Source organism: Scheffersomyces amazonensis, assembly GCF_036850825.1.
Source record: "Scheffersomyces amazonensis strain UFMG-HMD-26.3 chromosome Unknown RJT21scaffold_4, whole genome shotgun sequence".
Classification (NCBI taxonomy): Eukaryota; Fungi; Ascomycota; class Pichiomycetes; order Serinales; family Debaryomycetaceae; genus Scheffersomyces; species Scheffersomyces amazonensis.
The window spans coordinates 682952-700123 of NW_027042744.1; the positions used below are offsets into that span (position 1 = coordinate 682952).

The following is a 17172-nucleotide window of genomic DNA, read 5'->3' on the forward strand; positions in this document are numbered from 1 at the left end:
ACTTCCAACCACCTCTACCAATACAAATCACCACCAATTCCTCAGCCAATAGCCATTCGCCAGTAAGACGAGGATGTTTGCAAATAGTGTACGTGCGTTCAGTACCGGACGGATAGTATTGCGGAGAGCTCCAGTGGCTCCTATCAGTAGTCTTGTGCCGGGACACCCTCGATACGCAGCCAAGCTCTTTATAGAGGCTCAAAACCCGAAACATGCTAAGAGTATAAGAAGGAAAGAGAGGAAGTTACAAAGGCGTATTATTAGAGATGTTAATAATCTTAAGAAATATGATGAAACAAATAAACCCTTTGAAGTGGATCCTGTATTGGGACAGGGAGGCTTCATGGAAAGAATCAAAAGAGAAGTAGCCAATCAAGATACTAGACTTGCTGGAGGGTTTGATCGTGAAGAATTTGAAGCATTAGTATATGGTGCGGAAAAGGCTGCCTTAGATAAAGCTAAGGGTAGTTCTGTATTGCATGAAGCCACCAAATTAGCAGAAGAAAGAAAGAAAAGAGCCTTAATGACTATTCTTCATCTTAGAAATACTAGTGTAGCAGATAAGAAAAAGTTGGCCGTTAAGTTAGCACGTGAAGAATTCAGTAGATCTGAAGGAGATAGTGGATCTCCAGAAGTCCAAGCTGCTGTTATGACTGTAAAGATTCATTTTGGTATGGATCATGTTCGTGCCAATAAGAAGGATCATGAATTCACTCAATATATTCGTCAATTAGTGCAACAAAGACAAAGAATCTTGAAATATTTAAAGAGAGTTAGACCAGAAGATTACTATCTTACCATTGCCAGATTAGGATTAACCGATGATGTTATCACCAGAGAATTCCCAATGGGAAGACAATACTTTGAAGATTATAAAGTATGGGGAGAAAAGAAATTAATCAAACATTCGGATAAGGTTAAGAAAAAGATGGAACAGGTTGCTGCCTTACGTAAAAAGGTTAGTGACTATCATGAAGTGGCTAAGGAGAAGTTTGTTTTATATAAGAATTCCAGATTAGAGAAGGAGAAAAAAATTGAATTGAAAAAGTTAGCTAAGGAAGAAGCCAGGCTTGCAAGAGCCAAACTTGCTGAGAGCTCCGAAAGTGGCAACACAAACACCAGTACATAGTCCTGTATATATGAGTACTGCACTGACTTGTTTATTATACATAGTCTACATAACATAGTCTACATAACATAGTCTACATAACATAGTCTACACTATCATACACTATATTATATTATACATATTTAATTATTATATAATTACACAGATTTACATAACCCATCACACACTATCAAAATCCAGTAGTAATGCTTCTATCTTAGCAGCAGGATTCCCCTGACTTACAGTAGCCACTTCCTTGTCTAATGTCGCTAGTGATTCATTAACTTCATCTTTGACTGTTTCACTCTTGGCCGTTAAGTCCTTCAATTCGGCATAAAACTCCCGATTATCTTCACAAAGCTGATTATATATCATAGTAAGATTCTCTATAGTTGATTCTGAACTGTCTAACACGGTAGAATCAATGATTTCCTTAGCACTATACTTCTCTATATTAGTAGGCACTTCTACTCCAGCCAGCTTCCGTTGATGAGCCATCTGAATAACCTCATCCAATTCATTCAATTTGGCCTCAATGTCTCGCTCCTTAAAGATAAGTTCAAACTCCTTTAATGAACTGCTTCTCCAGAAACTTATCATCTGAGATCGGGCTACTTCTAGAGCTCTTGTACCGTCCTCAGATGATGAGATCGTGGGGTAACATGCCTTAATCTGGTCCAATGAGAGTGATTTTTTGATCAGGTGCTCCAACGCCTTACGGCACACCAATTCGAGTCGTTCAAACCGAATTCTCTCTACGTTATTGGTATCTGTCATGGTCATTAGTTTGAGTAGAGGCAGCTTAACTAAGGGTATGTTATGTTTGTTATGGACTGTACTGTACGGTGCTGTGTGCACGCACTGGTCGTGCGACTTCACCGAAAAGAGAAATAACTCTCCACTTAAAACTCCTACTGACAGTCATACTGACAGTCATACAAAGTTTACTATTACCACCACCAGCACCACCACCGCCACTACTACCATGTCGGATCCTCAGTACTTTCTAGCCGAAGCCGAAAAGCTTCTCAAACCACAACTGGGTTTATTACTGTTCTTCTCTGGCGGATCTTCTACCCGTCAAGAAGACGCTTGTGACTTTATTATTCAAGCTGCTAATCTGTATAGATTAAAGAAGCAATTTGAATTGGCTGGTCATCAATTTATCAGAGCCGCCGATATTCAATCGAAATTAAATAATCATAATGATCTGGCTAATCATTTAGTAGAAGCCTATAAATGTTATAAGGGAGTATCACCAAGTGATGCGATTGATGCTTTAACTAGAGCCATTCATATCTTTTTAACTCAAAATGGTCAATTTCGACGTGCAGCTAATTTTACGGTTGATTTAGCAGAATTATATGAATCTGTGGGTGATAATGCTAATGCAATTATAAGTTATGAACAAGCAGGTGATTATTTTACTACTGATCATGCTGAAGCTTTAGCTAATAAAGCATTTCTTAAATGTGCTGATTTATCAGCTTTAAATGGTGATTATAGTAAAGCTATAGAATTATATGATATCATAATTAAACAACTGATTGGTAATAGTTTAACTCGTTGGAGTTTAAAGGATTACTTTTTTAAGAATATCTTGTGTGTATTAAGTTCTGGAGATCCTATTGAAGCTAAGAAAAGAATTGAAACTTTTGCTTCTGATGATCCATCTTTTCAACAAACAAGAGAATTTACATTAATTCAAGATATTCTTGAATGTATTGATCAGGGAAATGTAGATGAATTTTCTGAAAAAGTCTTTCAATATGATCAATTCTCTAAACTTGATAAGTTAAAGACTCAATTATTATTGAAAATCAAAACTTCTGTAGTTGACAGAGATGATGAAGATTTATTGTGATGGATTATGGGATAGAGTTTTCAGTTTCAGTTTCAGTTTTAGTTTATTTGTTTATTTGTTTGTTTACACATGATAGTTATATATTAATATTAATATTTAAATTAAATAAGTAATTGAACTTTTTTTACAAGTAATAATTGTTCATACAGTTAGAAATAAATTAGTCACTCACTCACTGATTTATACTGGTTTACCACCAATAAATTCACTCCATCTCTTGACTTCTTGTGGAATTATGACTTGTTCAGGAGTTACATCAAAGGCAATCTTAGTACCAATCTTTTCCTTAAGACATTGAGCAAATAATAATGAAGTATTTGGTTCATTAAATAATGGAATAGCAAAATCAATAGCATTTCTTCTCATAACATAATCTTCATCCAATAAACTTTCAGCTCTTGCCTTAGCTAAATTAATAACTGCTCCAATCTTTTTATCTTGAAAGATTTCTCGTAAGGCACGTTTATCAGTCTTAGGGAATTCAATAACTTCAACTGGTTCTTCAACATATTGTTTCAAATAGTTACTAACACGTTCATTGGCAGAATAGAAATTATAACCTAAACCGGAAACAGTCTTAGCAACTTGACCTAATTTATCATTAGTTAAATCACCTCCTAATAATAAACCTTGACCAGGTCTTGGAACATTAAAGTTCATAGTAGATTGAATAGATGTCCAATAAGCTTCAACTAAATCTTTACCAAAACATGCAACTTCACCAGTTGATGCCATTTCAACTCCTAAAAATGGATCAGCTCCAGCTAATCTTGTAAATGAGAATTGAGGAACTTTAGTTGCCACTCTATCATATTTAATATTCATTAAATTAACTGGTTGAGGAATATTTTCTTTAATAAGAGCTTTAACTGCTACATCAATAAAATTAATTCCTAATACTTTAGAAACAAATGGGAAAGATCTTGAAGCTCTAATATTACATTCAATAACTTTTAATTCACATTGAGAATCATTAAGAGTTCCATTTTGATCATTCTTAATGATTTGCATATTAAATGGTCCAGTAATCTTCCAAGCTTCAGCAACTTTATCAGCAATTTCCTTTAATCTATCTAAAATTAATGGAGATAAATTTTGAGGTGGTAAAACTAATGTTGCATCACCAGAATGAACTCCAGCATTTTCAACATGTTCAGATACTGCATGAACTAATACTTTACCTTCACTGGCCACTCCATCAATATCAATTTCTTGAGCTCCTTGAATAAATTTAGAAATAACAACAGGATGTTCTCTAGATACTTTAGCAGCATTAGATAATTTTAAATCAAGTTCATCCTTAGAATTAATAACAGACATAGCAGCTCCTGATAAAACATAAGATGGACGAACTAATACTGGGAATCCAACTTCATTAGCAAAGATTTCTGCTTCAGCAATAGAAGTTAATTCTTTCCATTGAGGTTGATCAACTCCAATAGAATCTAAAATTTGAGAGAATTTATGACGATCTTCTGCTTTATCAATATCTTCAGGGTTAGTACCAAGAACTTGACATCCTTGCTTTTGTAAATCAAGAGCAATGTTTTGAGGTAATTGACCTCCAACACTAACTACTACTCCTTGAGCAGTTTCTAATTCATAAATATCCAATACTCTTTCTAAAGATAATTCTTCAAAGTATAATCTATCCACTTCATCGAAATCAGTTGATACAGTTTCTGGATTATAATTAATCATAATAGTTTTATGACCAGAATCTCTTAAGGCTCTAGCGGTGGAAACTGCACACCAATCAAATTCAACGGATGATCCAATACGATAAACTCCTGATCCTAATACTAAAGTACCATTATCATTAAAATCAATATCTGATGATGTAGCATTATAAGTAGTATAAAGATAATTAGTATTGGCAGGGAATTCAGCAGCTAAAGTATCAATTTTCTTAACAAATGGTATAATACCAAAATTCTTTCTAACACTTCTAACTTGTAATTCTTTAGCTCCAACACAAATTCCAATTTGTTTATCAGAGAATCCTAATTTCTTAGCTCTACTCATTAAATCACTATTGATTTTATCTAAGGTTCCAACACTTTCTAATTCTCGATACATATTAACAATATTCATTAATTTGTGAAGGAACCATTTATCAATCTTAGTTAATTCATGAACTTTATCAACCGAATAATTTTCATGTAATAAGGCTTGTCCAACCGCTAACCATCTTCTATCAGTTGGATTAGCTAATACAAAATCTAAATCTTCAAAATGATCACCTTGGAATCCAATATATGATGGATCAATTTGTCTAATGGCCTTTTGGAATGATTCTTCAAAGTTTCTACCAATAGCCATAACTTCTCCAACTGATTTCATAGCTGATCCAATATCTCTTTTAACATGTTGGAATTTAGATAAATCCCATCTTGGAATCTTAGTAACCATATAATCTAATGAAGGTTCGAAATTAGCAGAAGTAGTCTTAGTAACTGGGTTTGGTAATTCTGGTAATGTATGACCTAAGGCAATCTTAGCAGCAGTATAAGCTAATGGATAACCAGTTGCTTTAGATGCTAAAGCAGAAGATCTAGATAAACGAGCATTAACTTCAATAACTCTATAATCTAATCCATCTGGTTGTAAAGCATATTGAACATTACATTCTCCAACCACTCCTAAATGTCTAATGATTTTAATAGCTGCTGATCTTAACATATGATATTCTTCGTCCGATAATGTTTGTGATGGAGCCACAACAATAGAATCACCAGTATGAATTCCTAATGGATCAAAATTCTCCATATTACAAACAGTAATACAATTACCAACTCTATCACGAACAACTTCATATTCAACTTCTTTCCAACCCTTTAAAGATTTTTCAACTAAAATTTGTGGAGCTAAAGAAAGAGATTGAGCAGCTAAATTTCTTAATTCATTTTCATCCGCAGCAAATCCTGAACCTAAACCACCTAAAGAATAAGCAGATCTAACGATAATTGGATAACCAACATCTTTAGCTGCAGCCAAGGCATCATCAACAGTATCAACTGCAATAGATTCAGCTATTGGAATATTAATTTCTTTTAAGGCTTGAGCAAATAAATCACGATCTTCTGAAGTTTCTAAAGTTTTAATGGGAGTTCCCAATACTTTAACACCATATCTATCAAAAACCCCCATTTTATCCAATTTAACTCCGACATTTAAACCAGTTTGACCTCCAAATGTTAATAATATTCCATCTGGTCTTTCTCTTTCAATAATATAAGTAATATATTCAGCAGTAACTGGTAAATAATATATTTCATCAGCTAAAGCATGAGAAGTTTGATTGGTAGCAATATTTGGATTAATTAAAATGGATTTTTTATTAGCTTCCTTTAAAGCTTTAATAGCTTGAGAACCAGAATAATCAAATTCACCAGCTTGACCAATAGAAAGTCCACCAGAACCAATAACTAAAACTTTAGATACATCAACTAATTTATGAGCATGTTCATCATTAAAATTCTTTAATAATTCAGCACCAGGATAAGTTGGTTCAGTACTAAGAAATCTTTTAAATAAAGATATTGAAGAACTTGTTGGTTTATGATAATAATTATGTATATGAGTTGCTTGACGAGCAACCAACGTTCTTAACTGTATCATGAGGCAATTAAGTGAGAAAACACAACAATTATATGAAACAATCAACTATCACTACCGATTCCAGTGATATAGAATAGTTATAAGGTTGAGCCTTGGAAAAGGTGTGGGATAAATGAAGAAAGATGGGTGAAAATTTTTGAAAAAATTTGATGGCCTAAAACGGTAATGAGTCAGAAATTAAGCGCGTTGTAAGATCAGTAAAAAGATGAGTGAGTGAGTGAGTGGGTCGTGCACATGTACTTTTTCACTTTTTCACTTTTTCATTAATGGTTTATTAATGCTTATTTTCGGTAGTGTAAGTGCACGTGATTTATGTTGCTAGCCGTAATTGGACGATGGACAATTACGATTGCGATTGCCAATTCAATTTCGGATATTATTACCCGGACAGAAATTTTTCACTTGGCTAATGTGTGGATTGACAGCTGAAGGATGCAAATCATTAGGGGCTATTAGGAGTGCTAATAATAATAATAATAATAATTACATTACCATGTGATTAAGAAGTAGAAGAGAAATTAACTAAGTGAATTTGTAAATTTAATATTGGTAGTTAGTAGTAGTAAGTTAGTAAGTTACTATACTATTTACTATTGACTGTGGAGAGTAAGTAATTGTCTAAGCCTAACTGGAGTGGTAGTACAATAATATGTCAACAAAGACAGCAAGACGAAGGCGGAATTTTCATGGAGACATGACTTGTATAGCCCCACATTGTTCTACTGTATAAACTAATTAATTAATTTATTTATTTAATTACAAGGAACACCACATGTTTATTACTGTTTGAATTTTTTTTAAATTTTTAATTGCATATGTATAGTAAGCGATAATTGCAAATCTTCCAAGACAACTAAGTAATAAGTAATACAAGTATTAAAAAAAATTTCAGACTCTGATCTGCTAATTTAATTATGAGCCCCCAACTCTACGGCTTTAAACATTCGCTCACAGCTACAGACTCCTTAAACCATCAATGACCTTTAATAAACATACACAACCACAGTCAAATACCAACTATCAATAACACTATGGTAGTTGCTATAGAAATAATGTAAGAAATAACATTGTGCTCGCTGTAGGTGTATTAGTTATGTCGTTATCTGACTCTAAATCAGAAAGTAACTGCGAAATGCCAATTTTGTCCAATTCCGACTCCATCGACCAGGGCAGGCAGGGCCCTGTGCAGGACTATCTACCCACCCAATTTATATCCGACTAATTAGATAAGTTAATTACCATAATTCTCTATATTTTATTATTGTATATTATAGCTGAGATTTCAGCAGGTGATTCCAGAATTATTTGGAGGACCATTTAGAATTTTTCAGTACTGTTTTTGATTTAGTACTATTGTAGTTATAGACAATCTGTATAAAAGCATAAGATATTCAGTTAGTGAGTGATAGTTATTCAATAGTGAATTATTCAGTTATACAGTCATGTCATATTCCTCCTCATCCAGACCGACAGACTCTAACGAGCTCTTTGAGGATATCAACCATAAACGGAAATATTCCATTACCGATGCATTCAATTCATTCCAAAATAATTCTCCTAGTCCCTTTGACTTTGGAGGTAGAAGTTATGTTAGTATGAGCCATCGAGCTAGTATAAATAATATTAATTCTCCCGCTGTATATTCAGGTTTAGCAATTCATGAACAAACTGCAAATTTAGCAAATATTGGAGTCACTGATGATACAGATGAAGATGCTGTACAATCACTTGAAGAAGAAGATACAGAATCTAATGAAGAAATATATCATACTTCTCATACTTCTACACTTCCAACGCCTATTATAAGAGGTAGAAAACCTTCTCAATATACTCCATTAATAACTAAGACAGATTCATCAAATAAGCAGAGTATAACCTCTTATGTTAATGATACAGATAATTCTCGAGATTTTTCAAAACCTTATGAACCTTCAAATGATTTAGAAACTTCAACTACTCAAGCAGGACTTTTGGGGGTTGAAAACAGCTTTAAAGAACCGATTGGTTCTACACAACCAAGTTTAATTCATCAATACTTATTAAAACCAGTTCATTATTTACCAGCAGTATTCTTAGGTACTCTATTGAATATTTTAGATGGATTATCTTATGGAATGATCATGTTCCCAGTAAGTGAATCAGTATTTGCATCTCTTGCTCCTGCGGGGTTATCAATGTTTTATATGTCATGTATTGTATCTCAATTAATTTATTCATTAGGTGGTTCAGCATTTAAATCAGGTATAGGATCAGAAATGATTGAAGTTACTCCATTCTTTCATACTATGGCATTATCAATTGCTGCTGAGATGACTCTTAATCAAGCATCTCAAGATGCAATAATTGCTACTACCATTACAAGTTATGCATTATCATCTATTGTTACTGGTTTAGTGTTTTGGTTATTAGGTAAATTGAAATTAGGAGCTTTGGTAGGATTTTTTCCAAGACATATTCTTGTAGGATGTATTGGAGGGGTAGGATACTTTTTAGTTGCCACTGGTATTGAAGTATCATCTCGATTAGAAGGTGGATTGATATATAATTATGATACATTCAAATATCTATTTTATAATCCATTGGTATTTTTAGAATGGACAGTGCCTTTGGCTCTCGCATTATTATTAATATTATTACAACATAAATATCATAATTCATTATTGGTACCATTATTCTTTATGGCAGTATTCATTCTATTTCATCTTATATTATTAATAACTCCAGGTTGGAATTTAGAAAGTGCCAGGAAATTCGGTTGGGTATTCCCATCAGTAGAAGATAATGAACCTTGGTATGGATTTTATTCATTATATAAATTTCATCTTGTGGATTGGTGGGCAGTTGTTAAACAATTTCCTTCTATGTTAGCATTAACCTTTTTTGGAATTTTACATGTACCAATTAATGTTCCTGCTTTGGCAGTTACTGTGGGTATGGATGAAGTTGACGTTGATCGTGAATTAGTTGCTCATGGTTATTCTAATGCCTTATCAGGATTAGTTGGTTCGATTCAAAATTATCTTGTTTATACAAATTCTGTATTATTTATAAGAGCTGGAGCTCATGATAGATTAGCAGGAGTATTATTGGCAGTTGCAACAGGAGCAGTTATGATGACTGGACCAGTAGTTATTGGTTATATTCCAGTATGTGTTGTTGGATCATTAATTTATTTATTGGGTTATGAATTATTGAAGGAATCAGTTTATGATACTTGGGGTAGATTAAGAAAAATTGAATATTCAACCATTATAATTATTGTTCTTACTATGGGAGCCTTTGATTTCGTCATTGGTATTTTAGTAGGTATCTTATTAGCTTGTCTTTCATTTGTTGTTGAAGCTGGTAGAAGTCCGGTTGTTCAAGCTGTATATTCTGGAGCAGTAGCTAGATCAACGGTTTTAAGACATCCAAAACAACAAGAATTCCTTAAGAATGTTGGCGATCAAATATGTGTTATTAAATTACAAGGTACTATCTTCTTTGGATCTATTGGAGGAGTTGAAAGGGCAATCAGAGAAAAATTTGAACAAGAAATCTTTAAATTAAATCCAATAAAGTTTTTAATTATTGATATGAAATCAGTTAGTTCAATTGATTTTTCAGCTGCTGAAGGATTTAGACGAATCTTTAATCTTACTAATGAATTTAATACTCAATTAATTATTTCTTCAATTGAAGAAAATGGTGATATAATTAAAGGATTACGAGATGCTGGTTTTGGTAGTGATAATGATAAAGGTACCATTGAATTATTTGGAACTCTTAATTATGCATTGGAATGGTGTGAAAATGCATTTTTAAAAACTTATAAAACAGTTAAAAGAAAAGAAGGAGTTCGAGAAGTACCTTTAGGAGGAGGTGGAAGTAGTGGAGGTAATTCCCCAGGAAGAAAATCTATATTTTCTCCTCAAAGTTTGAATAATCGTCAATTAATGAATCAAGCATTTGAAATTGGAACTCCTCGAACTACTCAAGTTTATCAAGCTGCAACTAGAACTATTTATGATGAACAAAAATCACAAACTAAATATTATTCTAGTGTAGATAGTTCATTTAAAAAGCAACCATTACCATTAATTATGATAACTTTTCAAGGATTATCTGATAAAGATGAAGAATTTTGGCTGGGAATAGCCGAATTCTTTGTTAAGGAAAAAATTCCAGAAGATTATCAATTCTATAATACATCGAAAGATAAACCTACCTTCTTTATTGTTGAATCAGGATTGGTTAGATCTATATTTAAATTTGAGCATGAAGGTAGAGAATTACATGCTAGTATTCTTCCTATGACAGCATTTGGAGATCTATTTGAAATGGGTCAACAACCTCATAACCGAGAAGTCACATTCACAACGGTGAATGATTCAGTTATATGGAAGTTATCGGATACCAAAAGACTGGAACTCTTAAAGACTCCTAATGGACCAGCATTATATAATGAGTTGCTCCAAATTCAGAACAAATTAATTAGGGAGCGATTTGATACTATGACAGCCAACTTGGTTATCTCCGGCTAGTTTCTGGAAAACAGTTTTAGTAACTATGTATAGTATAGTATAGTATAACATAATATAATATAATATAATATAATATAACATAATATAACATAATATATATATAATATAATCGTATTGTAGTTTGCAGCCATTAAGAGTGGGGCACATTCCTCATTGGGACATTTCCTGCACACAGCGATAGAGACGAACAAAACCCCCATGCCTCCACTTTCTTTATCAGTCAATTTGCGGCGTCATTCCGAGATGACAATCCACACCCACCAGTAGCAAAAGAGCCAGTGAATTAGTTCAATAGCTTTTTATATAGTTACTTATATACATACATAGAGTCCAGCATGGTAGCCATCAAAAGTGTCGTTGCATTAGCCTTAGCCAGTTGTGTGAGTGTTCAGGGATTGAGTCTCATTCCATCTGTCAAACCCCTTTATCAGCAAGCATTATCAGTATTCAATTTAGAATCTGATAACGTTGATATTGAAATTCCTCAAATAGTAATTGGCAAACTTCCTGATGTGGATGAGAAACCAGTTCCTGGAGATTCACCTATTGTTCAATGTGATGCATCACAACCTCAAATCTTAAGTTTACAAAAGGTTATTATTGATCCTAATCCACCAACTAGAGGTCAAAATTTAACCTTTGTAGCTACAGGATTCCTTGAAAAAGATATTGAAGAAGGAGCTTATGTTGAAGTAGATGTCAGATATGGATTCATAAAGTTAATTCATCAAACTTTTGATCTTTGTGAAGAGATTACTAAAGTTGATCTTGAATGTCCAATTGCTAAGGGTCCTCAAGTAATTAGTAAAGATGTGGCTATTCCTAATGAAGTTCCACCTGGTAAATATATTGTTAATGCTAGAGCTTACACTAAAGATGATGAATTTATTACTTGTTTATCCGCTACTATTGAATTTCCTCCTATCTAAACTTGCGGGGTCAGTGACTAGTGAATACGCGTAATAGTTCGTGTTTCATTAAATTTGTTTGCATCCCTTAAACCTTATTTGTTCGGCAATTGCCTTAGTTAGAGTATGTACTGATAATTCTTAATACATAATTGATTATACATATGATAAGTATACATAGTATGCTTACATTAGTTAGAGTAGTGATTGTAATTATAGTAGAAATGATGATTATAGTGTTATAGTAATAAGGGTAATTTACAATAGTTTACAATATTTACAGTAGTGTAGTTTTAGTAGTGTAGTTCAGTAAATTCAGCATCACCATTTAGTGTTTAGGAAAGTGGTGTACTCGTAGCTATTTATAGTTTAGTATACTGCTGTGTACTATTTTTTTTCTTGGAAGTTCACTATGATGGTTAGTGAAAAATCGCCCACAACCAGATTAAAACTGAACTATTATAGAACCAGAGGTCCATAGCGAGTAAGTGCGAGAATGGCAAGTCAGGAGGGATACTTTTCAATCCAGATATTTTTTATTATTCTAAGGGAAACCTTAGAAACAGCCATCATCATCTCGGTATTATTATCGTTCATCAAACAACGATCTCATCTGAAACCACATCCTCCTCAGGATACTTCATCTTCAGTTTCAATTTCAACTTCGACTAGTCATAGTCATAGCCAAATTCATCGAGCAACTCATCTTGAAAAAGTTCAAAGAAAGCTCAAGTTACAAGTGTGGTTGGGTGCTATATTGGGATTATTTATATGTTTAATTATTGGGTTAGTATTTATTATATGTTTCTATTATATTGGGAAAGATTATTGGTTTTATGCGGAAAGAATTTGGGAGGGGACCTTTTCGTTACTTTCTAGTGTTGTTATAACAATTATGGGGATAGGGTTGTTAAGAATCAATAAAGTTATGAAGGTTAAGTGGTGGATCAAATTGAGTCATTCATATCATTCTAATGATTCTCATGGTGAAGATGAAGAAGGCGAAGAAGAAATTGCTAAATTGGGAGATGATGATCAAGAAGAAAATCAAGATCCAGAAGAAAATCAAAATCAAAATCAAAATCAAAATCAAATAGTTAGTTCAGAAAGTGAGATCTCTTTCAGAAGAGCTTCAGATGGTGCTAATGGTGAGGTGGAAGAATCTACTTCATTAATTAATCGTATACCTTTAAGAAAATCATCGAGAAAGTCTTTAAGCCATAGACACAGACAATCGTTTGGTAAAAAGTATTTCTTGGCCCTTTTACCTCTTGTAACTACCTTAAGAGAAGGTTTAGAGGCTGTAGTATTTATAGGAGGAATGGGTATGTCTTATTCTCCCTCTGCTATTGCATTCTCCATTGTAGCTGGAATATTGGTTGGATCATTTATTGGTTACTTATTATATCAAGGAGGTAATAAAATGTCCTTACAATATTTCCTCATTTGTCTGACATGTTTCCTTTATTTAGTTAGTGCTGGTTTAACTAGTAGAGGAGTATGGTTTCTTGAATTAGAGAGATATGTTCAATTATGTGGAGGTGTAGATGTTAGTGAAACTGGTAGTGGTCCAGGATCATATGATATCTCCAATAGTATTTGGCATGTAAATTGTTGTGATGGTCTCAAAGATGGCTGGTGGATGGTTTTTAATGCTATTTTAGGTTGGACTAATTCTGCAACTTATGGTAGTGTAAGTTCATATTTATTATATTGGATAGCTGTAATCTCCTGGTTAGAAATCAAATTATATGAAGAAAGAACTGGTAAGTTACCTTTAATTCCTATCAAATGGCAATTGAAAAGAATAAGAAAGAAGCTCAAATTGTATGAAGCATTCCATCATCATAATGCATCAGTAGAATCAAACCATTCTCCCGAGTCGGAGTATAGTGAAGAAGACAGTGAGGCGCAAGTCTTATTAGCATAAATACTGGTAGTACATACATTATTTATTATATCATTAACGTTTGATTTGATTTCTACATGTTCAGTAACTAACTCTATGTAACTTTTATGTAAGCCTATTGCTCATAATCTTCCTCTACTTGTCCTTCCTCCACTTCTTGCTCCTCTTGTTCTCCTTCGCTATGGACTTGTGATTTGTCCTGAGCAAAGTATCGTGGCTCATCAAACACATGATATCTATGGCCTCTTACCCCATCTCCTCTAAACAATTGAGGCATTCTTAAGTTTTCATCAATAGTATTTTCATCAATATAGTTATTACCATATAAGAATGGTTGATCATCTTCAAGCTTTTCCTGGTCAGTAAGTAACTTAAATTTAGCAATTTGTAATTCAGTATCAGTAATGGTTGATCGGGATATACGAGCATAAGCAACCTTCTTTAATTGACGGAATAAAATGTATTCACACCATCTATCCCAATCAGTATTATCGATATCATACATTCTAGATTTTTCACTAACATAAGTATTATAATTCCCCTGTAATGGTTCAGTTACTAAATAACTTAATAATACAAGTGGTCTAGTTGAATTAGCCATAATTTCTTGAACCCCTAAACTTTGTAATCTTCTATCTTCTACATCTTCTTCTTGACCAGAATGGAATACAACTACATCAATTAATTCACCATAAATATCTAAGGTTGCATGAATTGCTGGAGCTAATTCTCCTACTGGTGAAGGTAATAAATGATGAGTTGAATTTATAATGGGGAATTTAGATAATAAAGCTGCTCCCCAAGTATGTTTATTAGGTCCAGGACCATAATCAACATACATACCTAAATCTTCAGCAATTGTTTGAGTAAAATCTCGATTACCTCCAATTAATCGTTGAGTATCTGTTTCAAGTAATCCAATAATATCTACTTGAGCTTCTTTAATTAAATTTCTCATACGAATTTCACTAGACCACATATCATTATCTAATCCAAAATGAACACACCATATACCGGCTGTGAATGATTTAGATGCTTCATTATATGGTTTTTGATATGGGTTATTATATCTTACATTAAATCCATAACCAGTTATAGCCAATAAGATACTTAAAACAACTAGAGATTGTTTAACAAGGGTACAAGATTTAAAGTTTAATGGAGAAGTATTCCTACCTTTACTATTGAATCTAACATTATAATTAAATACCCCCACCAAAATCAGGATGAATGAGGAGGCTAAGATAATGTCAGTTCTTTCTCTTAATAAGAATCCACCCGGAACAAAGGCATAAGCAACAATCCATACACTGGCCAAGGCCAATACCACATAATAAAAGAATCCAATAAAGAATAATAAACCAGAATTATAACCTATAGTGGATTTCCAAATTAAAGGAGAAATAGAAGCAATGTAGATGGTATATACTGAAGCACCCAAATATCCTAACCAACCTTTAAAAAAGTAAAGTATAGTAGCACTTCCACCTCCTAAGAAGATGTTATATAGAGATGATTCAATTATTGGAGATCCAGAAAGTGATAAGAGAATTCCAATTATAATTGAACCAATATTAATTAATCCTGCAGTTATAGGAGTTGGACCTATTATGGGGAAACCCTCCCAAGTCCATAATGCTAAAGTAGATGTATCACTTAAATATGAATGAATAGTAAACATATATCCACCGACCCCTATGGCTGCTAATAAGAAAGATCCACCTTGAATTGGAAGTTTGGCGAAAGTATTGGCATTTAATCTAGGAGTTAAAAGTGAACCCAATAATCCAATAACAATCCCTACTTCATTGAAACCTCCATTTTCTTGATGCATTATGGCCCAAATAGGATTATTGGAGTAATTCAAATATTTAGCTGTCGATGTAGCCGTTAATCCAATAATAAAAGTAGTTATAAATGATAAGAATTTCTTAGGTTGAGTTGATAAAGCTCCAAGTTCTACTACAAGGGAAATAACTCCAAATGATGTACCAGCCGTTATAGCTAATAATTTTTGTTCAGGATCTTCTATTTTATAAGCTCCAATTCCAAATAATACTGTTAAAGTTCTAGTAACAAAGGGGATTTTAGCTAATAAATTTCTAAGAAATGGTATAATTAAGATAATTATAGGAATGAATAAAGCAAATACAGCTGCTTCATAACCAGAAATTCCCATATGCCATAAGGGGAAGTACCATACACATAAGATTAAAGAAGTTATGACTGACCAGAATATGAATGAATTTATGGAATTGATAATGAATTCAAAGGTTGTAAACTCATCATTAGCAGTCAATGGGGTTTGCTTTTCAGATACTTTTGGGGTTGGTACTGTAGAATTTAAAGATATACCATTACCTTCAAAGACAATATCTATATCTTTAAAATCTACAATAGACCAAGTATCAAAGGCTACATCCAAAATAATAAGTGCCCATTCAAAATAGGCATAGATTGAATATGCACCTGCTCTTACATGAACTTTATGTTGAATAAACCAATATATTAAAGGTATTAAAGTTCCAAAGAATGAGATTGAAGTATAGAATCTTCCTGATCTTTGTATAGATTTCTTATCTGATAATAAAGTGATAGCCACATTCCAAGGGATAGTTAATATAATATAACTTATCATAAATATATCATGCCAATCATGATCATCAGTTGATGTAATATAAACAAAACCTCCACAAGTAAAAGTTCTAAGTATTCCTGAAATTATGGCAATATAAGGTAAGAAAGTATTAGGTTTATATAGACGAATGAAATTAAATATTAATAATAAAAATCTAGGACCAGCTGTTACAGCAATTAATATTTGAAATATAGATCTTTCAGGATATCTATCACCAATTGTAGCAGAAACACTAGGAAACCATTCATCAGGATATCCATACGATGAGTTCTGCACTATCTTATGATAATGTAAGGTTGAACCCACTATTAATGCAACAAGAAATGCAGCATAGGCACTGGTAGCATGAAGATATGCTACCCATTTAGCATTGAATCGGAATACTTCACTAGTCCTTGCAGTGACTGGAATTGGAATTGGCTCACTTGAAACTTTGGATTTTTCTTCGGTTGTCATATCTTATCTACGATATAGATCGGCTAATGACGGTCACTACTTAATTGACACCTCAGGTTAATCTTGACACGTACATTTTGACATATGAATTTAACTTTAAAGTTGAAAAATTTACGGCTCCTCGAGACGGTGGTGTGCACGTGAT

General features: G+C 33.1%; 8 protein-coding genes across 8 annotated transcripts; 5 read left to right on the forward strand and 3 right to left on the reverse strand. All coding sequences in view use genetic code 12, as the record gives it.

Annotated features, from left to right (window-relative positions):
- The first annotated feature begins 34 nt into the window (after positions 1 to 34).
- On the forward strand, positions 35 to 1221 carry RJT21DRAFT_121107 (mitochondrial 37S ribosomal protein uS15m). The gene has a single exon (XM_064881972.1). The coding sequence runs from the start codon at positions 74 to 76 to the stop codon at positions 1127 to 1129; it is 1056 nt and encodes a 351-aa protein (XP_064737811.1). The 5' UTR covers positions 35 to 73; the 3' UTR covers positions 1130 to 1221.
- Positions 1168 to 2000, reverse strand: RJT21DRAFT_121108 (MIND complex subunit). Its single transcript, XM_064881973.1, has one exon. The coding sequence runs from the start codon at positions 1889 to 1891 to the stop codon at positions 1289 to 1291; it is 603 nt and encodes a 200-aa protein (XP_064737812.1). The 5' UTR covers positions 1892 to 2000; the 3' UTR covers positions 1168 to 1288.
- A 46-nt stretch (positions 2001 to 2046) lies between these two features.
- On the forward strand, positions 2047 to 3062 carry RJT21DRAFT_41927 (uncharacterized protein). Its single transcript, XM_064884495.1, has one exon. It carries the CDS (start codon positions 2094 to 2096, stop codon positions 2970 to 2972), a length of 879 nt encoding a protein of 292 aa, XP_064737813.1. The 5' UTR covers positions 2047 to 2093; the 3' UTR covers positions 2973 to 3062.
- On the reverse strand, positions 3063 to 6784 carry CPA2 (carbamoyl-phosphate synthase (glutamine-hydrolyzing)). The gene has a single exon (XM_064884494.1). It carries the CDS (start codon positions 6591 to 6593, stop codon positions 3153 to 3155), a length of 3441 nt encoding a protein of 1146 aa, XP_064737814.1. The 5' UTR covers positions 6594 to 6784; the 3' UTR covers positions 3063 to 3152.
- A 1082-nt stretch (positions 6785 to 7866) lies between these two features.
- RJT21DRAFT_121111 (uncharacterized protein) lies at positions 7867 to 11205 on the forward strand. Its single transcript, XM_064881974.1, has one exon. It carries the CDS (start codon positions 8036 to 8038, stop codon positions 11114 to 11116), a length of 3081 nt encoding a protein of 1026 aa, XP_064737815.1. The 5' UTR covers positions 7867 to 8035; the 3' UTR covers positions 11117 to 11205.
- A 106-nt stretch (positions 11206 to 11311) lies between these two features.
- RJT21DRAFT_41931 (sterol transporter) lies at positions 11312 to 12361 on the forward strand. The gene has a single exon (XM_064884497.1). It carries the CDS (start codon positions 11452 to 11454, stop codon positions 12043 to 12045), a length of 594 nt encoding a protein of 197 aa, XP_064737816.1. The 5' UTR covers positions 11312 to 11451; the 3' UTR covers positions 12046 to 12361.
- A 1-nt stretch (position 12362) lies between these two features.
- Positions 12363 to 14001, forward strand: FTH2 (Fth2p). Its single transcript, XM_064884496.1, has one exon. It carries the CDS (start codon positions 12521 to 12523, stop codon positions 13952 to 13954), a length of 1434 nt encoding a protein of 477 aa, XP_064737817.1. The 5' UTR covers positions 12363 to 12520; the 3' UTR covers positions 13955 to 14001.
- Positions 13973 to 17091, reverse strand: CWH43 (Cwh43p). Its single transcript, XM_064881975.1, has one exon. The coding sequence runs from the start codon at positions 17025 to 17027 to the stop codon at positions 14049 to 14051; it is 2979 nt and encodes a 992-aa protein (XP_064737818.1). The 5' UTR covers positions 17028 to 17091; the 3' UTR covers positions 13973 to 14048.
- Between the last annotated feature and the right edge of the window lie 81 nt (positions 17092 to 17172).